Source organism: Lepidochelys kempii, chromosome 4, assembly GCF_965140265.1.
Source record: "Lepidochelys kempii isolate rLepKem1 chromosome 4, rLepKem1.hap2, whole genome shotgun sequence".
Classification (NCBI taxonomy): domain Eukaryota; kingdom Metazoa; phylum Chordata; order Testudines; family Cheloniidae; genus Lepidochelys; species Lepidochelys kempii.
The window spans coordinates 28,484,457-28,510,824 of NC_133259.1; the positions used below are offsets into that span (position 1 = coordinate 28,484,457).

The following is a 26,368-nucleotide window of genomic DNA, read 5'->3' on the forward strand; positions in this document are numbered from 1 at the left end:
GGACCTTGAGGGGTTCGTTTAGTGGACTAAGCATCAGCCTTGAAATCCCCTGACTCCCTGCAAACACAACTCAAAGTTCAACAGGGTCAGTTCAGGATTTCATCCTTCTGTCGTGGACAAATTGAATAAATGTGCACTCCACTGTGTGGGGCTTTAAACGCTTCCATTCTGTCTGTACCAAGTGGACATCAAAGGCACTGCAAGAGTGGGATGCTTTTCACAAGACAAGAAGTTTGTGTTGGTGTTGTTGGCCACATTTTTTGCACTCCCCCAGACTATGCAGGATGCTGTGCAACCAACATCCAATTTGGACTACTGAGAGATGGTTGCATTTCAGTGGTGCTGTTCATAGCAAGATTTGGCCTCCTTTGACATTAAAGATGTGAAATAAACATAATCTATTGTTACAGGAATAGCCCCAGATGCTGCAGTCAGGCGAGTGAAACGTGCAGTGTTTGAGACCATTGTAGTATCTTTCTCAGAGGCAGGGCCTTAGGGCTCCCTTTCAAGGGCTCCCAGGCTACTTGCCTTTTATTTCACGTTTTTACATTGGACAGAACGCAATGAGCACCCAAATCACCATGTTTTATTCATTTCTTTTTTATGGACACCCACCAGAACCACCCGAGCACTGCCCACTCCGAGGCCCCGCCCGCACCCGAAACCCCGCAGCACCGGGCTAGAGCAGGAACACGACGGGGAGGGAGACCCCCCCAGCCCGGTGCCCTGATCCCAGCAGCCAGCCAGACGGAAACACCGTCTGCGCGGGGGGGGGCCGTTCCTAGGGCCAGTTCGCTTTAATCCCCGGGCCGGGCCCCTGGCAGGACAGAGCCGTAGCCCGGCCGGCATCACGCAGTACCTGGATGAGGCCCTGGCGGAGTAAGGCCGTGTGAACGCAGCCGGGCACCTCCCCTCTCAGCACCACCGAGCCGTTCCCGTTGCCCAGCCACCAGCTCCCTCGCAGGCTGTGCGCCGCCGGGCCGGGGGGGCTGCCACACAACGCCCCCCCCCACCCCCAACAGGCCGCAAGCAGCAGAAGCAGCCGCAGCCGCATCCCGGAAGCGACCGCGAGCCGCCGCCAGTCGGGAGCCCCCAGGCGGGGTGAGGGGCTGAGGGCAGCAGGCCCAGCCGGGCTCCGCCTCCTGCCGGCAGCGCGAGCGCTGGGCCCTCCGCTGGGAGCCGGGCGCCTGCGCCGCCTCTGCAGGCCGCTGCGCCCGGGGGGCGGCCCGCGAGCGTCTGGCCCCGGCCCCGGCCCCGGCCCCGGCCGAGCCACCGCCGCTGGGCACGCGCGGCGCTGCGGCAGGGGCGCGAGGAGGAGACGCCTGCCTTGGGGCGCCACGCACCGGGTGGGTTAGTGCACTGGGCCTTGGCAGCCCGGCTGCGGGCCGCGCTGGGCGCGTTACTCTGAGACGCGTTTAGGAGCAAATGATGGCCCGCAGCTTGCGCCGGACTTGGGGGGGGGGGGGGGGGAAGAATTACAGCTGGTGGCACGTGGAAATATGCCCAGAGCCTGGCAAATCATTTCCCTCCCTGCAAGCCCTGCTGCTCGCAGGACACTGGGACTGAGGCTCCAGCGCTGATCTGTCTCTAACCTCTCCTTTTCAGGATCGAAAGCGGGGGTGCTGTCAAGTGGGGGTGTTGCCTAAGAGTCCAAATGGGTGGAAGACACGCAGCAGGGTTTTTTGGCAGACTTTAAGAGCAAGTGGGTGAGCTCCATACCGTACAATCTCATTAGAATACCGTACGCCTCGGGGGTAGTAGTGAACTTTGGTTGAAAAAGAAGCTAAGGCACATGCTCGACCTTACAGGCCAGACAGCATTACTTTTATTCCAGGAACGGTGGTTGAAACAATAATTATAAATGGAAACACATCAATAAAGGACAAACCGCCATGGCTTTTCTAACATAAAGGCTCCTTCCTCTCATTTACTATAATTCTTTAACACAATAGTTGATATAATTTATATAGGCTTTCAAAACGCCCATCACAATAAACAGTTACAGAAACTAAGCCGTCATAGAAGTGGAGGAGTGGAAGGGGCATGGATCAAAGCTAACAGAATATTAGAGTAGGAATAAATTATCAGTTTTACGCAGCTCAGTATTGTTCAATACATTTAACAGAAGTCTTGAAAAGGAAGTCAACCATCAGGTAGCAAAATTTGAAGAAGACAAAATTATTTAAGTTTATTAAGACTATAGAAAATTTATGAGCAATTTGTAAGTTACCAAATGAAGTGGGGGACTGGGAAACACTATGGCAGGTGAAATTCAATGGTGATCAGTTTACATAGACTTTATAGGGCCTTGGGTTCTTTTCTCCACCCTGGTTTTGTCAAATTTTGGTCAGCTAGAATATTTTCCCTACCCTGGAGCACGTGCCTTGCCTGATGTTCTCCATCCAGCCTGACTTTTGCTTTAAAAGAATTTAAAAAGCTGTGAAATAGAGATAAAGCTCAGGTTCATGGCAAAGCATAATTAATAGAATGGTTTGTGTTACAAAGTAATGTATTCTTATTTATACATTTATAAAAGGGAAGGAACAGATAATCTTGAGCCAAGAGATCTGGGTCCTGTTTTCAGCCCCGTTGTGTGAGCCTGGATACCCTTGGTAACTGACACAGGCTTCCTTTGTAATCTTACTGACTTCTGTCTGCATTTTCCCCATTTGAAAATAGGACAAATGGACCAGCACAGGCAGCAACAGAAGGTAACTTGAGCTTCCCCTTTTTAGGGGCATCTAGCCTGTTTGGCTGCTGAGGCAGGTTACATTAGTCCTAAGGGCTGCCCTAACTTGTGCTGCTGCTTCAGTGGCCCCTGTGGACCATTTCAGATTGGGGGGAGGGATAGCTCAGTGGTTTGAGCATTAGCCTGCTAAACCCAGGGTTGTGAGTTCAAGCCTTGAGGGGGCTATTTTGGGATCTGGAGCAGAAATTGGGGATTGGTCCTGCTTTGAGCAGGGAGTTGGATTAGATGACCTCTTCAGGTCCCTTCTAACCCTATGATTCTAGGGGAACAGAATTACCAAAGCATACAACCTCCTTTTCTCACCTCTGACCTGTCCCTGACCCCTCTGGCAGCAATGTAGAGTTCTCCTCTTCCCTGGCAGGCATGTGGTCCTTTGCATGGTCTCATGGTCCCCTGGGTGGGCAACACCAAACTGGCCTAGAGAGGCCACAGGCAATTGTGAATCCAAGCCAATAACTTCAGTGGTCCAGAAGGATTTGCACTGGTCCTCTGCACCAGAAAGATTCACATCATGACAAGTTTACTGTGCTCCCTGAGATCCTCATATGGACAAAGCCACAATAAGTGAAAAATATTGTTTGAATGCCACATAACCCCTTTCGAAGTGTACAAACAAACAAAAGGCACTTGGATCCTAAAAACTCTATGGTTGGTTGTAATCAGTACTATCACCTCCAGCTCAGGCTGCTGTATTTCTGTAGTAGCCATGACTCAGACCAAAGCTGCTCAACAGAGATATTAGCAACTTAAAGGAAAACTTTTCTAGTGTATGCACTCAGCTGTGAACAGACTAGAAAGCATTTTTTTCCCAAACTGCCAATTTCTTTGAGCTGACAGTGACTTTCTTCTAAGACACAGCTTAGAATGAAATTGAAGGTGCTCATTTCAGCACACTGAAAATTTTAGATTAGGGTTTCCAGTGCCTTTAAAAATATACTTTTAGTTGATTAAAATTAGTGTAATTATTTTCCTGTGCCAGAGTACATGTTGATCTGTGGGAGCCCAAGTTTGTCCACAAGTTTTTTTTTTTTATTTCATAATCACACAGGTTGGAATCTTTATGAGGCAGGCACTTGGCTGCATCAGGCATGCCTATTTAATAAAACATTATGAAGAGCAAGAAGGGAGGTTAGAAGTGTTTAAAAACTAAAACATTTTAGCAAGTGCTTTTAATGGAGGCATTTATATGTACATACACACACACACACACACCCCATTCTGAAAAATATTTAATCAGAACAGATAAATGTATTTTTAAAAGTTGATGTAGATGCATATAAAGGTGGTTTCATGTGCATATATGTAGAACCTACAAGACATGCAAAGACACCCCCTCCCCCCCCCAAGGAGCCTTACACACCTGCATATATAATGTGGAGGAATAAAAGCTGCCTGATCATGGGGGACTTCAAAATTTGAGTAACAGATGCTGAAGGTCTCATAGTGCCAGTGGTAAAGCATCCTTTAAATTTCTAAATATTATAGATGAAAATTTCTTAACTCAAAAATGTTGCATCCAAGATGGGAGAGTTCTATATTTATCAGTCAAGACAAAGTCTAAGAGGAACTAATCACAGAATTAAAAATTAATGGTAACAAGTACAAGTGATCATGACTTGATCACATCTATAACGTGCAAACAGAATAAAGTCCAGAGCAGACACATATACACCCAGTGCTTTAAAAAGGTCAATTTCACAAACCTGAAAACAATTATGAGTCATATCATCTGTGAGGAAAAATTTGAACAGACAAATGTGAATGACAATTGGGAATTGTTTACCACCACTTTACTAGATGCTCCAAAAGCCAGTTGAGGAAGGCAGCCATATTGGTTAAAAAAACAAGACCTGGTTTAGAGGGATAATGAAGACAGCAAAATAAAATAATAAAATAATAAATGGAAGAAAGGGAAAGCTGATAGTAATGAATATAAATCAGAAGCAAGGACTTGTAGAAAATTGATACGGGAAGCAAAGGGACACAAATCTGTGGCCGGCAGAGTTAAGAACAATAAGGACATTAAATATATTTTGAACAAAAAGAATCCTAATAATGGTATTGGTCCATTACTAGATGAAAATGATAAAATTATCAATAATACAGAAAAGGCAGACATGTTCAATAAATATTTCTGTTCCGTATTTGTGGAAAAACGGATGTGGTCATCTCATAGGATAATACTCTTTCCATTCCACAAGTAGCTCACAAGGCTATTAAACTGCAGCTACTAAAGTTAGACATTTTAAAATCAGCAGGTCCAGATAACTCATATGTAAGAGTTTTAAAAGAGCTGGCTGGAGAACGCGCGAGACTGTTAAAGACGATTTTCAGCAATCGAATATTAGAATATTGGGGGAAACTCCTGAAGACAGAAAGAAAGCTAATAATGTGGCAATATTTTAAAAGGGGATGATTTAGGTAATTATAGGTCTGTCAGTCTGACATTGATCCTGGACAAGATACTGAAGCAGCTGATATGGGACTCAAATAATAAAGAATTGAAGACAGGTAATATAATTAATACCAATCAGTTTATGGGAAATAGATCCTGTGAAACTAAGCTGATTTTCTTTTATGAGATTACAAGTTTGGCTGCTAAAAGTAATCGTGTTGACATAATAGACGTAGACTTCTATAAGGCATTTGACTTGATACCACTTTGATGCCATTTTGATTAAAAATTAGAAGGATATAAAATTAATATTAAATGAATTAAAAGCTGTTTAACTGATAGGTCTCAAAATGTAAATGTAAACAGAAAATCATCACTGAGCAGGTGTGTTTCTAGTGGGGTCCCACCGGGATCTGTTCTTGGCACTAAACATTTTTATCAATGACCTGGAAGAAAACAAAATCATCCCAGATTAAGTTTGCAGATGACACAAAAATTGGGGGAGTGGTACATAATGAAGAAGACCGGTCACCTGTATAGAGTGATCTGAATCAATGTATTTTAATATGGCTAAATGTAAATTTATATATCTAGGGGAAAAATATAGGCCATACTTACAGGAAGGTGACTCTATCCTGGGAAGCAGTGACTGAAAAAGATTTGAGGGCAGAGGTGGATAATCAGCTGAACACAAGCTTCCAGTGTGACACTGTGGCCAAAAGAGCTAATGCAATCCTTGGATGCATAAACTGGAATCTCATGTAGGAGTAGGTGTGTTATTTTACCTCTGGTGTGACTGCTACTGAAACACTGTGTCCAGTTCTGGGGTCCACAATTCAAGAAGGATATTGATAAATTGGAGAGGGTTAAAAGACATGATTTATAATAAGCTAAATAGACTGCGCTCTTTGAGTCTAACAAAGAGAAGGAGTGACTTCATTTCAGTCTATGAGTACCTACATGGGGAACAAATAATAAAGAACTCTTTAGTCTAGCAGAGAAAGGTAAAACACAATCCAATGGCTGGAAGTAGAAGTTAGACAAATTCAGACTGGAAGTAAGGCTCAAAATTTGTTAGAAGTGAGAGTAATTGGAAAGTTGTTCCAATGGTTAAGGCTCAAGACAGATTTCCATCGCTGACAATTTAAAAATCAAGATTGGATGTTTTTCCAAAAGATATGCTCTAAGAATTATTTTGGGGCGGGGGGGGGGAAGTTCAATGACTTGAGTTATACAGACTAGATGATCACAGTGGTCCCTTCTTGAATTGGAATTTATGAACAGCATGACATTATCTTTGTCCTCCGTTCCTCCACTCCCACCCCAATGTGTGTTTCTCACACTTCTTTATGGTCTAAAATATAGACTGTAAACTCTTTAGGGAAGAGAACATGTTTTTATGTCTGTAAATCTCCTATCATATCTTTGGACACTGAATAGCTAATAAAAATACTAATAATGACTATACATTATAATGCAGTTCTTTATCCTTATGCATTCAAGTCAAGTAAAAGCTGAAATGAAGAACGGCCAGTCTGACTGTCAAGTGGCAACATGTTGTTGCAGCTGCTATGCAAGATTATTGAGTTTGAAAGTGAAGTGCAGGTGAGAAAGGGATAGAAACACTATAGAATTCCTTTAACACTCTGCCTTTAATTCAACCATCTTAGCACATGTTAAAGTGTATGCTACATTGTTTGTGTTAGACAGAACATGTTAGAATGCATTAGCAAAAAACATACCTTTACATCTTAGTCTACTGCAGAGTTTCTCAACCTTTTCAGGTTGGCTCCCCTTTATTGGAAGTCAAGTTTTTCAACCCCCTTTCATTTACTATAAAAATAGGAGAACAAATGTACCAGTGATAACCGTATAAAATTTATTTGTATGTGTATTTTGAGAGGTCAACAGAGAATACATGATTTTGAAGGTTATGGGTGCGAGGAGCAATGGAGCAAAATTTTCTTTGCTTTAGATTGTAATAAAATTCTCAATACCTCAAAAGACCTCTGATTGCCTGGGGGATGCCACCCACCAGTTGAGAAATACCAGTCTAGACAAAGCCCCCTATGTCACTTTCATACCTTTCAGAACTCCATTTGCGGAGTAAGGGGCTACCCAACATGACTGAGGGTATCTGAATCAGAGATCTTGCTAGACTCCGAGGTACAAGCCATACTGAATCCTCTTTAGTTACCATTTCAAGTCACTCCAGAGCTTGAAGGAAATGAACATGTGGATTCAGCCACTTCTTAGCAAACGTGTGCATTGTGTGTGTTCTCTTGTAAAAAGTGTATCAACTGTGAAATGGTAAGAGACTATGCAGCTCATGGTTTTGGTAATGGGATGTAGAGCTTTTCACCTCTAACCTGCTGTTTCAAATCCAGCCCAGGTCAGTAATGACTAAAAGTTATCCTCTAATGGTTGTTCAATGACCTATGTGCACTAATTCTGGTGGTCACAATCCAGTTCCCAGTGGTCAGGAATCCACATTACTGAAAAGGCTTTCGCAACAACCCTTTCAGCAATCTCAGCAAAAGGGCCAATTGATTGGCTCAGGCTCCTTGCAGGATCAGGTCTTAAATGAGTGCTTATCTCTAGAGATTAAACCTACAAGACCAAATACATTGATGGTATAGACAGCATGTTCTGCCTCTGCCCAAGCTTACTTTGTTCTAAAGATGAACAGTGGAAGTAAGTCTTCAGCAGTGTTCCCTCTAATTTTTCCCACACACGTGCACAATGAATTTTGTTATGTGCACCAATATGGAGGTGATGTGCACATAAAATTCCTGTGGCAGGGGTGGGGCTGAGGGGTTCGGAGTGTAGGAGGGGGCTCAGGGCTGGGGCAGAGGGTTGAAGTGCAGGGGGGTGACTTCAGGACTAACATATTCCCTATGTACTAAATTCACAAACTAATTAAATCAAATTAGTTAAAATATTGAAACAAGGCAATGTTGCTTTAAAGAGATCCTATTGGATATTATTTCTACCCTAAAGCAGGGTTTACAGGAAACTGAATTTTGACTCCATTACAACTGCAGTACAACTGCAAGGTTTTTGTTTTGTTTTGAAGTTGTTCAGCAAGTCATGTGGTAGTTGTTCCCGATAAGAAGGAAATTGCATTTCAAGAAGTTTACTGTACTTCCGTGTTTTGTCTTTTTTTTTTTCTTTCCCCCTCCTAAAGGCAGGCTAAAGCTGCACAAAGAAAATACACTGCTGTAATTAATTATGCTGAGAACATGTTATTTCCTTATTGAAGGCTTATCATGAAGTTAAAATGCCTCAGATTTTTTTCTTCAAATAGTTTTTACTGTGCCATAAGAGTTTAAAGCTAAAACTACAAACTTCTGTACCTATAGAAAGAAGATCTTTTGAACTAATGCAGTTTTCTCTTCTTTGTTTTTTGGTCCCTGCTCCATCCTTTTCTATGACGACACAAATTTTGGATTTTACAATGTCAGTTTTATGAGACTTAGGTCAAGAGATATTCCTCATCAATTCTGAGACAAAAAGCACATGGGCAGAACTCTGCTCTCTGTTATTCTGAATGTATTTCAGTGTAACTCCACTGACAATGGATTAACACAGCAGAATTTGAGCCAAGATCTTTTGTTCCAGAGCAATCTCTATTGTTATCATTAACATGCTGCTGTTGACTCCTTCCAGATCATGAATCGTAGAAAGGGGTAAAAATTCACCCTGGTACAGGGTATCCATGCAATACATACTGCATCAGCTAAGGGCTTGTCTACCTTAGGAATTTGTGTATTGTTGTGGCAGCACTGGTGCAAGCTCCCATGATAATGTGCTGCAGTGCTGTAAAGTGGAACATGCACTGATTTGACTTTGACTTACCCCAGTTCCATCTTACTGAAGGAAGCCCCATTTGATACCAATGCAGTACATCAATACTCTGCCCTGGCGGATCGTGGCCTGGACGTGGCTTGAGTGTTCCCATAATCCTGAGAGCAATGCAGTCAGGAGTCTTGCATTCCTGGTAGGGTCACCCAACGCGTCAAGGTGAAAGGTGAGGTTCCAGATGACCAGCGATCCGACCCTCCACCCCCACATCCTCAATGGCAGAGCAAGAGGATGGAAAGAATTTCTCTCAATGGTTGTGAAAGCTGCAGCAGGATGGCAGTCTCCCATCATCTTGGGTTTCCTTGCCATTGGATTAAGATCTTCATCCTGTCAAGGACCTTGTGCACCCTGGTATGCAATGGTGTCTCCACATTAAAAGAAATCATGCACAAATGTCTTCCATATTCATGAAGAAGTCCTATGGTGATCAGCGAGTGGCAATGGGAGGAGGCAGCGATGACCAGAAGCTCCTAATCATGGACTGGCATGCAAGCAGCGGCTGTTAGAAGGCTGTTTTTGCATTTGGACAGGAGTGCAATTCAGCAGCTGCAACTGAGCTGCTCTTTTTAGGACCCACTGCACATCCCACATGGGGAGGGAGCAACAAAAGGTGCCCTAAACGTACTCTGCCTCGCCTACCCCAACTGGATAACCATGTTCAGAGGGATTAGCTAACTGCGCTCAAAACTGAATTAAATTTAGAACCTGGAACATTCAAACCCTGATGGACAACCCAAATAGTAACCAGCCAGAACACAGAACAGTGATTGTGGCAAGAGAACTCAGGATATAGGACATCAAAATTGCTGCACTGAGCAAGACCCAACATGTAGGAAAGGGACAGCTAAAGGAACAAGGTGGTGGTGGTGACACCTTTTTCCAGACAGGAGCGGGCGATGATAAATGACAAATCTACAGTACTGGTTTCACCATCAAAAGCAAAATAATAAATTAACTCTCAGAACTACCAGTTAGCAACAATGAATGACTCATGACTCTCTGCCTTACACTTGCCAAGAACCAGCATGCAACACTCATCAAAGCATCACTCCAACTCTTAATGCTGATGATGAAACCAAAAGTGGTATTCTATGCCAACCTTGACCAAATTCTCTCCTCCATCTCCAAAGAGGACAAGTTTATACTCCTTGCTGATTTTAACACAAGAGTTGGACATGACTTGGAACTTTGGAATTGCACGATCAGAAAGGAAAGTGTGGGCAAGACCAATTCCAATGGAATTCTTCTAACCAAATGCACAGAACACGAACTCTATATTCCAAAGAAGCAAAAGAACAAGTACAAAACATCACGGGAAAAAACCCTATCCAAGCATTGGCAGCTGATCGACTAGGTTATTGTCTGTGCTCATGACTGTGAAGATGTCGTATCATCAAAGCGATGACTTGTGCTGACGATTGTTGGACAGACCATCGCCTCATCCACTCCATTACTTCCATCAAACTTGCTTCAAAACAACGATTGCAGAAGAAACCAGCCAGATGAAAGATCAACATTGAGAGTCAAGGACCCAACCAAACCTGGCCTTTTCTGGCTGTGCCTCACCGAGAAACTCTGTACATGGCCTTTATCAATCTCATAAAAGCATCTGACTCCATCAACCATGAGGCTCTGTGGCAAACTCTCTCAAATTTGGATGCCTGCCAAAATTTGTTACCATCCTCTGACTCCTCCACGACAACATATTTGTGATGGTCGTCAGCAATGGATCCAAAATGGACCCACTGTGAGTTAAGAGAGAAGTAGAGCAAGGCTGTGTCATTGCTCCAACCCTCTTCACCATCTTCTTTGGTGTAATCCTCCTCCTCATCGCTGACAAGCTTCCCTCCAGACTTGACATCCAATACAGATGGCAAGCTCTTTAACCTCAATCATCTCCAGTCCAAGCCAGACTATTACTAAATCAGTCACTGAACTCCAATATGTAGACAACTGTGCTTTGTACTCCCACTCGGAAGAAGATCTTCAAAAAACAGCTGAGGCCTACAATCAACTAGGCTTCACACTCAACACCAAGAAAACTAAAGTTCTCCGTCAACAGGCTCCAAATCCCCAAGATCCTGCTCCCGCAATCAAGCCCAACAAAGCGACCCTGGAGAATGTTGAGCACTTCTCCTGCCTCAGCAGCTGTTGCCGAAAGTTGACACTGACAAGGAGATTCAACGCCGATTCCAATGCACCAGTGCAGCTTTCGGACACTGGAGAAAACATGTCTGAAGATTATGACATCAAGAACCAAACCAAGCTTCTCATGTATCTGGCTGTTGTTATCCCTGCTCTCCTGTACGATGCCAAAACCTGGGTTGCATGCAGAAGGCGTCTCAAGGCTCTTGAACAATACCATCAACTGTGCCTCCACAAGATCTTCCGAATCAAGTCAGATGACTGATGCACCAACATCAGCGTTGTGTGCCAAGCCAAAACTTCCAGCTTGGAAGCTATGATCACCTACCACCAACTCTGTTGGGCTGGTCATGTTCTCGAATACCAGACAAATTGATTCCCGAAGCGAGTCATTTTCTCACAGTTGAGCCATGGCCAGCAGATGAGGGGAGGGCAAAAAAGCACTTCAATGACACCCTCAAAGCCAACATGAAGAAGTGCAACATCGATATAAATTTATGGGAAATCCAAGCCTCTGACTGATTAAAATGGAGAAGGACCTTGTGGCAAGGATTCCACCATTTCAAGACCCCAGGGAGACAACAAGCAACAGAGAAACAGGAAAGGAATGAATGTGCCGCAGCCCAACTCAACAGTCCATATCCACCCCTTCCACCAGGAAATGTCTGCCCCAACTGTGATAAGATCTGTGGATGCCAGATGGGTCTCATTATCAACCTGCAGATCCACTAGCATAACTGGCTATCATTTCTTAGAAGACAATCATTCTCAAACTCTGAGGGATCACTTGCTAACTACATCTACACTGTGGGGGTTGCACCAGTGTGGCTACATCTGTGCAGAGATCCCTAAGGTAGACAAGCCTTCCAATTCATGGTTGATCGTACCAGAAGGGTGAAGAGCAAAAATGCTTCAAACACTCCCATCAGCAGAATCTTACTTCATGATGAATAAATATTAATAACTTTGAAGACACAGCCACAGACAGATCTGAACGGAGAGCAATCATCAATAAAGGTTGCAAACACTTTGAGGAAAACAGACACAAAAAACTGATTCAAAAAAGGGTCAAGTTTCATGCCAAGTCTTCAGTGAGAACCTGCACGTTCCTGTGTTATATCTGTTTGCAGTCTTGCTCCTTATGGACCAGACTATACAGCCACATGAGAATACATGTGATGTCATGACGTCATTGACTGATATGACAGACAGTGATACTAGTAATTACACCTCAATTTGTGATGTAGACATATATTTAATTACCATTAAAGTTCCAGTTACAAATTAGACCACACTAAAGTCCTACCTACATTTAAGAAATTTGCACTGGCATAAGTTAGTCTGCTGCAACCCCCTAATGTGGACGTAGTGCATCAATGTAGTCTGGTGTTTATACTAGTGAAAGTTAATTCAGTAAATTGCAATCACATCAATGTAATTATACTGGTAAAAATTTCTCACACATAGAAAGGAGCTAAGGGAATAGACTTATTGGCTCTTAGCCATATGTCATTAAACAGTAAAACATTGGTCAAGCTCTTAAAGCCATGATATAGCTAGAATTGTGTGTAATGCACTTAGTACATTAATAGCATTACAAAAAAAAAAAAAGACACCCTTTTACGTATTCACATGCGTAGGAAAAGACATAAGTGTACTGATGTTATAGCATATACAATAATAAAATTTGGGAAGACACTTCCATTCTAAACATCTTTCAGTTGCTCATAATGGTCTAAAAAGTATTTCCTTTTCAGTTTAAACTCCATATTTGGGCTCAGGCCAAAAGTTACCATGTTTGTATATTTCCAATAGGCAAATGTAATTTTTGTGGTCAATTATAAATAATACAAGAGAGGAATTTGGAAAAAACCTGGTTTCTTCAAACTTACTTGTCACCAAAACAATGAGCCTCAACTTAACCTACGAGAAAAAGTTGTGGAACTTTATTTTTTTAAAATTAAAAAAAAATGTTTATTTACAAATGCATTGCCTCTTGGCCTGCCAGCTAAATTCTGCATCCTCGGTGTAGTGGATAGAAACTTTCATTTACTTAAAATATCATCTGCAGCTTTGACAATTATAAGAGATACTAATAGTGTAGAAGACCACTGTTTTCCTACTGATCGGAGAACAATTATCTGAAATGGCAAAGGCTGCCTTAGACAAATAGTAGAAAAACATTTGACATTAGCCAAGCCTACTGAAGGTCTTACACAGAATTCTCCCTTTTATTTTAGCCCTGAAAACTTGCTCAGATTTATGTGGCCACTAAACCTCACAGTTTGTTTTCACCAATTCAGTTCTAACACATTTTGGCCCAGATCCACAGTTGGGCTAAGTTGCCATAGTGACAGTGATTTTAATTAAGCTCTGCTGATTTACAGCAGCTGCATCTGGCCCTTCACATTTAAATTTTGATTGTGTGTTTTGGTCTCTGTTAAAATCTCCACTAAACACCAAGATAGGCTGAAGCTGGTTCAAGTATAAATTTTTTTTAATTACAATATTGGTAAATATTTGGCCAATATTTCATTTAATTTTATTGCACCTATGAGTATATGTTTACAGAATGCACCAATTAGTGAAAAGATCATTAGAAGGATTTCCCTCAAAAGGACTTCCTCAGTCCTACATAATTAGCTCATAATCTTAACAGGATATAAACATACATAAAACATAAGGTTATAATTCAAAGTAGACAACAAAAGTAGCCCTAAAACATCCCTGTTTTTCAGTAAAAGTGAAAAGACCCAACATTCTGGTTATACTGGACCTCTCAATCTTTTGTTAAAGATTTATTATGGGTTGTTATGTTTGCAAATATGATGTTCTTTAGGTGTCTGGACCTGCCCTTGAATGGTTCTGGACAGACCCAGATCAGTCAGTGGACAATTTGATTAGAAGGTTTCTGAATTCCCATTTGATTTGATAGGCAGCATTCCCCAAAGGATCTGGCCTATTGAATGCAGTGTTGTTGTAGCTGTGTTGGGCTTACTGAAGTCATTCATCATACGTAGTGACATCAGTTGTAAATATGAGGTAGTTTCCCCAGTACTCTGATATACAATTGTATATTCCCATGCTCCATGGACCCTGCAAGTTCGGTCTTGGCCATGAAGGATTGTGTAGATGACAGGAGCATCTGGATCCATCAGAGCTTCTTTCACCGTCCTGTCAGAGCAAACTTTTGCTAGTAGATAGAAATTGTCAATTTGCATGCCTGCTTATTCAGAGAGTCTTAGGGCTCATAGTCACGTGCAGCTGCACCACTGTAGCACTTTAGTGAAGACGCTTCTATGCCAATACAAGAGCTTCTCCCGTCGGTGTAGTTAATCCACTGCCCCAAGAGGTGGTAGCTATGTTGCCGGGAGAAGCTCTCTCCTCGCCATAGCACTGTTGACACGGAGAGGCTAGGTCCGTTATAACTACATGGCTCAGGGGTGAGGATTTTTCACACCCTTGAGCGACATAGTTATACCAATATATGTCTGTAGTATAGACCTGGCTTAAGTCACCTTAAAAATCTTGGTGCTACTTTAACCGTGAGCTTTCATAAAAAGACGTGACATACACAAAGGGTTTGGTTTTGTTTGTTTTGATTATGTAGTCTCAGCCCTTTTTTAAAATCACACATTGACCTCTCCGCACACAAGCTATGATTATTGCAATTACCTCAGCAGAGCTTATCTGCTAGTTGAAGCTTTTTCAGAAGGCAGCAACATAGCTGAGCAACCCCAGCCCACTTACCTCCAGCATAACCTTAGCAGTCCTGTATATGAAGGGGAGGAACTACCATATAGAGCCACTCAGACTGAGCCCCAGCAGCATTCCTTCTCAAAGCAACTGTCCCTTCCTTAAGCAACCAAGGTTGTCCCTCATTTCCCATCTCCATCTAACCATTAGGAGCCCTAGCCATTTCAGTAGCACCCACTCAGAGTACCAGGAGTAGCTGCCACTCCAAAACATAATCTAGTCAAGACATTCAACTGGAGCAGTTTCCCAGTCAGCCCATTGGCCCCCAGGACCAGTCCAGGCAACAAGTAGTGTCCCTAAATGGCCCCCTCAAGGATTGAACTCACAACCCTGGGTTTAGCAGGCCAACGCTCAAACCACTGAGCTATCCCTCCCCATCTTGGTCTTCATGTGTTTACATAAGGCTGCAATTACTAAACTGATATATCACTATATTTCTAAGAGATTGCTTACACTGAAATTGAGAATGAAAGCGGTATAAATCCATCTGCTGATTTTCATGTTAATATTCAGAATACTTTTCTAGGTCAGATCAGAGCCTTGGGAAGAAAGCGAAATACAGAAGGAAGCTTGCAGATGGACTGCATTTTCTTTCCTAAGAGAATTTACCTGTAATTTTTTTGTTCTACATGGTATGTTTTAAGTTTTTGCTTCTTTCCCACTTTATCAGACAAAGGCAAAGTGTCTCTACTCCAAAAGTGATACCTTCACAAAGCCTTGCTGGGGGAAGAGGAGAGACTTTATGGAGTGTTCCATTGGTAAGTTTAATGGACCTCCTACTTCAAACCCTGCAATAGAAAAGTAACAGAATTGGTAGATTTTAACAGGATCTCCTTTTCTAAAATATCTTTGAATTAGAATTAATCTTTCATGTCTAGATGTCAGAGCCACATTCCAATTAAGGCCCGGTCTACACTCAAAACTTAAGTCAATGTAGCTACAGCACTTCAGGGTGTAACAAATCCAAACCAGATTACCACTGCTATGCGGACCTCCACCCCATGTAGGTACAGTTAAGTCGACAGAATAATGCTCCCATTGACTTAGCTACGGTTGCTTGGGGATGTAGAATTACTGTAACACCAAAAAAACCCTTCTGTCACTGTAGTCTGTGTCTACACTATGGCACTGTAACTTTGTTGCTATAGCATAGACAGCCTATGACTTGAGTAATCTATGTACTTAAGGCAGCAGAATCCTATGGAGTTGATCTAGAGCACCACACGAAGGGTTTTATTTGCCAACATTCGTGTGTGTCTTTTCCTTTTTTTTTTTTTTTTTTTTTTACAAGTCTGTTAATAGTAAGGAGAGGTAGGCTATATAGAAGATTCTGGGCCCTTGGGATTGATATGGCATTCTGCAGCTGCCTACCTAGAGGAATGGGAGACCTAGAGCAAACCAGTGCATTGGGTTCAGAAGTCATGCATATTAAAAAAGCCACGAATGTGGGCAGGGAGTAGAACTCTCAGCCACAGAAAGGTTTCTACATGTTTATTTTTTGTGAGGTGGGTAGTACTAAAGTGTCTGGGGCCGGAGGAAAAACAGATTTGTGAGTTAGAGGTAGATGAGCCTGGGCTTCTTTTTCTATCTCAGGAAAGTTGAGACATGTAACCACATTCTCTATGTCTGGACTGGTAATTATACCAGTATCAGAATTCCCCAGGATGGAAATATGACCTGTTACGGCCCTTACTGCTACAAGAGGTATGTAGACTCTTAAATTGATATAAGGCTACTTTCCCTTGCCCATTCCCCCTAGTTGGGCTCACATTTTGGTATTAGGTCCAGTAAACAGCCCTCTCTTTTTTCAGGGGAAAACTATCCCACCCCACCCAAAGGTATTAGGCTGTCCAAGTTCTGCTCCCAATTGTCTCTTGCATAGAGCAGGAATGAATGGAAGCAGATCTAGAAAAGAATTCTAGCTGTCTACCTCAAGAATATTGAGCAGCTGCATTTTCACTAAGAGCAAACTGTGCTGTACAATTTTCAGTTCCTAGGTAGCTGAATGCATTTTGCTCACCCCCACTGTAGGCAATCCCAGAATCTGTATAAAGTTTAATACCTAGCTGCATGAGATTGTGAGCAGGAGCTAGAAATCTCCCCCGGGACCCAGGACTAAGATTATATTTAAAGCAAGGATATACTTCTGCTCATCCACAGTAGTCACTTAGAAGGCAGCCCCACACTCTACATCCAGAGGTGAGCCAGTAGAACTGCTATGGCTTGTAAATGAATCTTTAAGAACCCATGGGGAGACTATGACTTGGAGATGCAGTCTGACAAGGCACAGCTGTTGAACAAGCAGCATATGCCAATCAGCATCCCTGAGTCTCCAAGAATGCTTGAATAATTTCCAACACAATGCTGGACTTCATTACATGTTGGCAGAAAGCAATAAACTGGTTTAGTCTTTTCAAAACCATGACAACACCCATTGGCTAAGAAATGGATGCGAGTCTTTATTCATTTCTGGGGAGTAATATCACCTTTATTTTAGAGGACATTATAGTCTATTAGTCAATGATAGCCAATCTCCAGGAAACAGAACAAGTGATTTTAGGGGCAGATGGGGATGTTTGAGGAGTTTCTCAAGTTACCACATGTAACAGATCTTACCCAACAATCTAAAGAAATAAGGTTCCACTGCTGTTGAAAAAGCAGTAGGTGGCCTCACTGAAACTAAGATTCTGTGTAGCAGAGACTGGAACCCTTGCTTCTGCAGCTAGCCATTTTGGTCTGTAAAACCCCTTTTTTGTTAGTCATTTTACAAACAAAAACTTTGGCCAGACTCCCTTGTACTGGTCAGTTTACCCCTTCTTTCTTGGTGCAGTTGTGCTCCAAAATCTGTTTTTTCATGTTTGAAACAAGTTGGGTTTCTAGCTCTCATGGTTGTGAAAATTACGCTTGATAATTGTTTTCAAAGTTAACTGAACATAAGGCTAGACAGCATGAAAGAATAAGAGGCCTGAATGGCTCTTTTCTCTAGTAAGTAACTTATGAAACCTTTAAAAAAAAAATCACAATTTAAATAGCCTTATTTCACAGATGATCTAAGCACACCATGTTATGTTTATCGCACAATCCTCAAGTGCCTGGGTTGCCACAGCAGCAGTGTATCTTCATCTTGGACTTCCTCATGGAGTTGTTGAACCTTCACCATAACTAGGTTTTTACAAGGCCTCTGGAAAGGAGTAAAGAGTGTCTTATATTCGCTCTTTCCTCTCCCCAAGTACCAGTAGAAGCTTTGATATCTAGGTACAAAATTGTGACCTAAAAGAGACAGTGGGAAAAGGTAAGCTTGAAGTTTTTCCCAAGACAGTTATAGCAACATTTGCATTTATACCTGATTTTAAGTATTTATAGGTGTTAAGGAAAATAATTAGTAATGGCACTGCCATGACTCAAAACGATTACAATGCATTTGTTTATCACATGGAGCCCTTTGATGGTAGTTTATAAAATTCTTCCAGTGACCTTTTATTGAGTTATTTAGGGACACAATATGAGCTGTAAGAACCTCCAGCTTAACTAATTTTAATACTCAAAAGCCCAGCAGATGGAGCAGTATGTCATTAATATAAACTCCCAGAAACTTTGAGTCATATTGGAGAAAGGAATACATCATTGCAAAAAAAAAAAAAAAAAGGCAAATAATGAGTATATACTGTAGGAGCTTTTCAATCGGCCATTTTCACTTTTTGGTAAGAATGGTTACTTCACCTTAAAGGATGAGTAGCTTCCAAAGTGACATGGCCGAGTAGGATTTTCAGGACTGTTGGCAGTTAGGTAAACAGTGGAGCCTAAAAATCCCAACCTTGAGATGTTTTGTACAGAGAATCATTTTGGCTGAAGCTGATTTATATAAAATTTTGCACTCACTGCCTTTATCAGAAGACTTGATCAGCATTCACAGCTCACTGAAGTCATAGTAGTTCAGAAGTTTTGAAAATAGCGCCCAAACTAGTTGCCTAAAACACAAAGTCAGTGGGTACAAATAGAACAAGTTCTCCTGAATCCAAAATCCACTCTATCACCTATAAAGACTGTCTTAATGCAGGACCATATGCAAGCTTTCAGCCTGCTTGGGATTTTGACAACCTCAAACACACTGTAAGCATGCACCACCAAAAAACTTTTGTGGCAATCATAATTATAACATAAAAAGATAAACCTTCAAACCAGAATAGTGTATATTGAAAGTGAAAACATTCAGCAGAGCGCTGAACCCTCCGCTGTCAATACCATCTTTTTAGACTTAACGAAAGGAATCTTGTTTTTTTGGCACTCTTTGCTTGTGTATTAGCAGTAAAGAATTTGTACTTTAGGAGTTATCTAACTGGCTGTAGATTGTGACTCATTCCATTCTGGTGCTAAGTAAATGTATTACATATATATCACTTGAAACACTAGTCTTAGTTCATTTTTCTTTATGTATAGTAAAGATGCAATCAAAGCGGGGAGGGGGGGGCTGAAGCTCCCTTAAGAAAGTTCTCAGATAACCTTATGATCACAACAAAAGATCTTCATTTGTGCCCCAATCTCCACCATGGTCTCCCTTAGCTGTCTTTCACTGTATTGGACATACTTGCAGATAAAGTTTCTTTTGAACCACTTACCACATCCAATGGATCTATGAAATCAAGTCTTTCAGCTATCTGTGGTCTTAAGAAATGGTGATTTCTTCAGTACCAGGTTGGATCCACTGTGATTAATAATTTCCAATGTTGGCAATTGAGTAGGAATACCAGAGAACATGAAGAGATTTCTAGCTTTAGATGTTCTAACATTAAAATGGGGAGATAGTATCTGAATTAAGACTTTCCTCATTACATAAAGACTAGAACATTTTTAAACAGGTTTCTAAATCACCAGAAAAGTTAGAGGATCATATTTTAACCTACCACTCTAGGTTTTTCAATTTCCCTTGTTTCCTGACAAGCTTTTAAAGACTAAAAGCCTAAGTTATTCACTTGTTTTTTTGCTTTTCATATTCAAAATAACTGACATCAAACCCCCTTTGATCATTATACAGATTTATAGGATTTGGGACATCTGACTAGTATTTGTTTAGAGCCTAATCTAAAACCCACTGAAAGGTGAATGCCCTTTATAGATTTATGCCCATCATGCAAGTTATTGTACCAGTTTAACACAAACTGCGTTGTCAATTTCTTCCTTCAAGATGTCAACACTTCAACACTGACAAAGCTCTGACCCATACTGATTTGATATTTTCTGTTATGCCATGATGACATAGTGGATTAATTGGTAGTTGTATTAGAGAAAAGTAATTTAGAATATTTAAGTCTTACACTAATTTTTCCCTATTCAATTTAAGCCTGTGAATTGTAAATTTAGCTTCAGAACATAGGAGCTACTTCCATTATTATATGCACCATCCTTGACTTAAATCTTAGAGCTGGCTGGGAAACTCAATTTCACTTCTGCAAAAAGTTGAGATTCTGGAAAAAAGCTTCATCCCGATAGACAAAAGCCTAACTCTCAAAAGTTCTATGGCGAGAAGTGAAATTCTGCAATATTTAGTCTTAGAAACACCACAGAAATGTTCCTGCTATGAGAATGTTTCAGTATTTCCAGAACAAAAGATATGCTCCCTGGCTCTCATGGAGAAGTTGCCAAGGAGCGAGGCAGGTAAACTGGCGGCAAACGAGGCAGGTTTCCATCCTAAGTTTAGTTGAAATTGACATGTTCCCATGGAAATGCACTGTAAAGTCACACTCTGAACACAGTTCAGGCAGTACTGTCTGGCACATCCCATGAGTGGGAATCACTGAACACCTGAACTTCTCAGTTTCAACTAACTGGCATTGACCAACAAAAAATGTCAGAAAACTTCTGATTGACTAAAATATACAGCCAATCTTGATTCTGCATAATGCTTCCTCACTCTAACATACCGAATCCAGCTTCAATTTGTAGGTGCCTTTGCACATGAATAACTCAGGTAGATTGAGGACCAAGGCATTTTTTCTTCCTGTGGCTGTAAGAGTGACCTCACTACTCTTCTCTTCCTAATCAGGTCACTTCATAGCCTTCTGGCTTGATTTTCTGCTCAAGTTAGATGGCACTGCTCTTACAACAATCAAGAGTTTGCGGAACCTCATACAATGAATAGATTATGCATCCTTCTAAATTTAACAAACTAATCTGACCTGCATAACACAAGCTAGAAACTTCACCCATGAATTCCTGCAACAAGCCCATAGCTTGTTTGAAGAGGAGTACATTGTACCTGGGAGAGGAGGTAGTAAATATATCAAATGGACACTCAAGCAATAAAGACATCTGAGCAACATCTGTTTCACATCTCACGAACGTTATGTGAGCACATTGTCGTACCTCTCAATCTTAAATTGCAATGCTCAAACATTGTATTTTAAAAAATTCACCTGATCCCAAAAGAACTGATATAGATACACCCTGTAGAAATGGGAAAGAGCTACAAAAATCCCATTACTGAACTAGTAATAGGTCCATGCTTAGTCACCAATGACCTTTTCTTAAATATGCTTTCTGGAATATTAGGCAAACTAGACAGAAGTGCAATTGTGATTTCAAATACTATTTTAAAACCAGAACAAACCATGTACCAAACTACATATTCAAATATTTTATAAAAGTTAAGGTTTAACATTTATTTTACATCTAGCTTTCCATATCCATGTGGAGACAAGGAATTAGAATGCACATAAACTATAAGCAGTGCAAAAAGTGGTGCCAGAGAGAAATCACAGATGCACAAACTGATAGCACAGGACTAGGAAAAAAATGAAGCTATGAACAGTAAGAATGGAGACAAAAAATAAGAAAATCCATGGAAGAAGATGGCAGGAAAGAAAAGAGCAGGATGATTAATAATGCCCTTGTTGCTGCAGAGGAAATAAACTAATGGCACAAGACAGTGTTTCTTGTCAAATAAAAAAATCCAATAGCAATGACTCTTTATTCATTCACGTTTAGTCACCTGAAATAAATGTCTGTTGTATTAAAATATTCATTAATGTAAATGGCAGCATGGTAGAACAAGTCTTTCAATGGATAACAAACATCCCACATAGTAAAGTCACTTCAACACAGCCTCATGACAACTCCCACATCAAAACAGTACTTTATTTTGCATTTTTTGCCCCGTTATTACTCCCACAATAAGATCTTTCAGCTATCACATGTACAAGGTGAAGAAAAGCTTCTGTTAGCAAACAGGGTGCATCTGGAAATGCCTCCACAATACACCACTTCAGATCTGCTGGGTTCCAAGTCCATCCCTGAACTCTGGGCTCCCAGTACCAAGTATAGCACACTAAGGCTACACTACTAGGTTAGCTTATTAATTCTGCATACATCAGGCTGATCAATGTGTCAGCCTGCAACAGACCAAGTATTATAACTGAAAATGGCAAAAAAGAGATTCACTCTATTGAACTTTACATCATTATCTGATGTCAAACAATGAGGCAAATCCCAATGGTATATACAAAAACCAGCTTTGCTTTTACAAAAGATTGTTTCCCATATTGATTAATCCAGGCAGCTAACTCATTGGTTTATGCAACTTTATTGAAGAAAATAAATCAGTTACTAACAGAGCTATTAGTTGATCACTCATCCATTGACAACTTGCTTCATTTATTCAGTGCTATATTAAACAGTGTTCTGGAAGATAGATTAACTAATAGCTCCAAGCCTCCTAACAAAATTTAAATGAATTACAAAAATGTTCTGAGACCCTATTTTGGAATACAAGGGATGTTTGACTTCCAAATTTTCATTCTCTGTAAAACAAGAACTGGTCATTCTTTTATTGACATGCATAAGATACATCACATTTTCTGTTCTGATGCTATAGATTCTGTACCAATTCTTCAGCCATGTCAGTTATGAGCATAAGCATATAATAAAACCTCAAATCTCTAACACTGGAAGGTTTAAAACAGGATGGATGTTGCTACTGCAATGTTACTTCCTTTGATGTAAGAAAACTGAACATCCACCTCCCCTCCCCTCAGGTGATATCTTCAGTATCTGTTAGAGCAGTGAGGAATGGTTTTAGTCTCATAACCAAGTTAGAATGAAGACATTGGCCACATAATACACATGCTCCTTTTAAAAAAATTTCTGAATGTTGGGCAATTGTTCTTGTGTAACTACTTTATGGATTCTAAAAGCAGTTATTGTCCAAAGCTGGAAAAACTAAAGTCTTCTCAGATGAGCATGTGCATGAATGGAAGGAGGTAAACAAAAAATAAAAAAGATGAGGTCTGATAGGGGAGCAGCCGGATAAGAAAATCAAAAAAGGAACAGTAATTTAAAGTTTATTCCAGCTATAATGCAGGTTATTCTGACTTTAAGGTATCATCACATGGCATACTTCTGAGTCCATTCCCGAGATATTCTGTTGTATCTGTTAATAAAGGAGGAAACACATTAAACAGGTCCAGTTAAACCACAAAGTGGTATTTAATATACTATTTTTAGAAGAAAGTTTTCAGTAATTTCTTACTGAAGAAATTCACTGCTGCTTCTTTCAACTGGCTGTTCCAGTTCTTTCTATACTTTCATATGTGGTCTTTTATTGAAGAAAAACAAGTCTTACTAGAAAGTTTTCAAGAAACTTAGAACAAAAGCCTACATTTTGAGACTATTTGAAACACACACTTAGATTGCACAGAAGATAGGTAAGTTGCTAGAAGCATGTTATGAAACAGATTATTGCACCGGGGAAGGGGGAGGGGGGAGGCAGAGAGGAGTAAAAAGGGTTGAAAATTAAAAATTCACTTTTTTGCTAGATATATCAGGTTGTTTGGAGCCTGGTTTTAGAACCAAGTCTAAAGAATACTGCATGCCATGATTAGAGATGATATACTGAACCCTACAGTCAATTATGTTATTGGTGGATTTTCAGTTATGTCCTGACAATTTCAGTCGGAGAATGATGCAAGACCCCATTTTTCACACTAGCATACTGCCCAGGCACAGAAGTTTTGACTGAAAAATAATGAATGAATTCCAGCCAGCGTTTGCTTTTAGAAAGGGATATTAAAATAGGCCATGAACTTTTTGTACAACACACTAGTCTACAGGAATTGGGCAGATACAATTAGTTTACTTAACAGCATGCTTGTCAGTATTAAGTTAATTTCCAACTATACAAGCATAAAGAAAAAAACCCCCAAAACAGTACTTTTTTTAGCATATTAAATTTTGCCTGTGCACACAGTCTGAATCTGGACCACCTAGATTTTTATTTACAACATGGTGGTTTGACTACACAGACCAGTTCCCTCCTCCCCAGTCTCTACAAAATTTGGTTCAGTACTTACCAGGACAGAGGTATAAGACATCTCAGAACCTCAACAATTCAAATAAAATCAGTTTCTTACTACCACTATATTTGTTTTGCCATGCAAGAATATTATCTGTTTGTGAGATATAGTAATTGGCCAATACATTTCACACTAATCACAGATCAAGCTGTTAAATATTCAGGTTCAGTAACTGATAAATCCATTATCTTTGTTAGTTAATCCGGTGCCTTAAAGCATGCAGCACTCAAGTGCTGACAGTTCCCATTTTGTTAAATGCACCGTCAAGTGCAAATATTCTTACCCTACAGCATAGCGTATTTCTCTGTCCACTCTCTTGCTAACCTATTGTACCTAATTGGACAAGTATATTTAATATTACTATACAAACTTCAACAGCTATTTCACTGAGTTCTATCTGAGTACAACTGTAAAAACCATGTTTGAGACAAAACAGTTTCTACACAGATAGAAGATCATAAAGCCTTTATCCAATGGGAAACTCCAAAACAGAAAAAGTAGGCAGTTATCAAAAGGCGACACTGGAGTATTTACAAGGGTAATTTCTCTCCTCAAACTTTAGAGGCTTTATATGAACTGATACTATTTCAGACTCTCACATGAGACTGATTAAAAAGTAGACCAATAATTTTAGATAAACTTTCAAATAGAAATCACTACAACATTAGTGAAACACCTCCATGCAACTTCAAAGATAGCACACGTTTCTTCGTATTTGCATGTTTCCAAAGCCAAAAAATACCAGTTACTTCTTCCTAAGCCACAAATTCAGTCTAAGATGAGAGATCACAAGTAACTAACTCATTCATTCCCCACCTTTGTTTTCTAACACAAGAAGAGTGTGTTTCACAGTATATTAGTAAATTATCTTTATATAATTCTGTACTTACTTGTCTCTGTCTGTTTTATAGATACGTGCAATCTCTGGCACTAGGGGGTCATCTGGATTTGGATCACATAACAGTGAACAAATGGATAAGAGAACTGCAAAACAACAGAAAAGGTTGCTCAACAGTGAAATCTGAACAAAGATCTCAATTAAATACAACGGAAATACAGTTATTTGCTTTGTTAGGACAACCTCAGTATGCTATAAAGAAAAGATTTGTTAGTCTGTTTACGATGCATGCTGAGTAAGTTTAAAGGTAAATTTGGTAGCCCATTTCTAAATGTGTGGCTCACAATCATTAAAATATATTTATAGGGTGTCCCTCTATAGCACACTCTAGCAGCTCCCAGGGTCCCACAAATATACATAGAGAAAGGTAATGCTGTCCAAACTATAACCTAACAGAGTGGCAATCTACTGAGCCATGTTATATAGCTGATCAGCTCTTTCACAGCTAGAAGTCTGTGATAAACAGATTAGAATCAGATGGGATTTCTTTTCTGCAATAGTATTAATACATTAGTATTCTAGGCTGATCAAACTAGATACATACTGATAAGATAAAAGGAAATACTAAAGTAAGACTACCATGGAGAAATACTGTTTGAAGCAACTTATTCTTTACATTCTGCATTTCCCATCAGTGGTTTTTAAAAAACAGTGTAAAATTCAGAACAAGCAAGCTAGGGGTATAGTGTCAACACAACATGTGGCGGATCCAAATTCAGATCCAAGCTTGGTTCTTGCGCCTTGAATAGGCAGGAATCACTAGTTCTGTAGGTAAAGGAACCCTTTGCTTATTCTGACTAGTGCAACTGTGATCTCAGGGGGATCTACCAAACCAAAAAAGGGAAGTGAGCTCTGGTGAGCTTTGCTTGAAGTCAATTAGTTTCAAGAGTTGAATTCATTAGATTTAATGAGAATACTCACATTTACAGGAAGTGGAAGTGAAAAAACCTTAAAGCAGTACTCACTGATCACAAATCTAAAACATGGCTACTAAAAATTCATATATGGAAATTAATACTCCATGCTAGCAGCTAGCAATTAACTGTAAAGCATTAGACTGATCACAATCTAAAATTAGGAGTTTTCTATGTGCACAGATGCACCAACTTAAGTTACAATTTTAGACCAACCTACTTAAATGAATGCAAAAGGTTGTGTAGACACTTATTTTGGTTTAAAACCAGGTTTATTTCAGATTAACTTCATTTAGGAATAGG

The 26,368-nt window shown here is 40.4% G+C and overlaps 2 protein-coding genes and 1 long non-coding RNA gene across 7 annotated transcripts in view; 1 reads left to right on the top strand and 2 right to left on the bottom strand.

Annotated features, from left to right (window-relative positions):
- Nucleotides 1–3,510, bottom strand: part of MANBA (mannosidase beta) — an 82,112-nt gene extending 78,602 nt beyond the window's left edge. For 2 of the 3 annotated variants that reach the window (XM_073340810.1, XM_073340808.1), the window contains exon 1: nt 860–1,220. In XM_073340810.1, coding sequence (XP_073196911.1) covers nt 860–1,054 — 195 coding nt within the window. In that variant the 5' untranslated portion in view covers nt 1,055–1,220. Of the gene's footprint in view, nt 1–859; nt 1,221–3,052 lie in introns of those variants that run through there. The other variant, XM_073340809.1, reaches the window with a different exon arrangement.
- LOC140910272 (uncharacterized) lies at nt 644–13,737 on the top strand. Of its 3 annotated transcripts, none has more exons than XR_012158504.1 (4): nt 644–1,346; nt 1,606–5,915; nt 6,648–6,749; nt 8,609–13,737. It is a non-coding gene; the product is annotated as an uncharacterized lncRNA (long non-coding RNA). The 3 variants fall into 3 exon arrangements; XR_012158503.1 differs by having other exon boundaries at nt 1,606–5,260; nt 5,739–6,749; XR_012158502.1 differs by having other exon boundaries at nt 1,606–6,749.
- Nucleotides 13,738–21,859: 8,122 nt separating this feature from the next.
- UBE2D3 (ubiquitin conjugating enzyme E2 D3) overlaps nt 21,860–26,368 on the bottom strand; it is a 29,024-nt gene continuing 24,515 nt past the window's right edge. Inside the window, exons 6-7 of the mRNA XM_073340812.1 lie at nt 25,144–25,237; nt 21,860–23,331 (exon numbers count right to left, since the gene is read on the bottom strand). Of these exons, the coding sequence (XP_073196913.1) occupies nt 23,286–23,331; nt 25,144–25,237 (140 nt within the window). The 3' untranslated portion in view covers nt 21,860–23,285. The remainder of the gene's footprint in view (nt 23,332–25,143; nt 25,238–26,368) is intronic.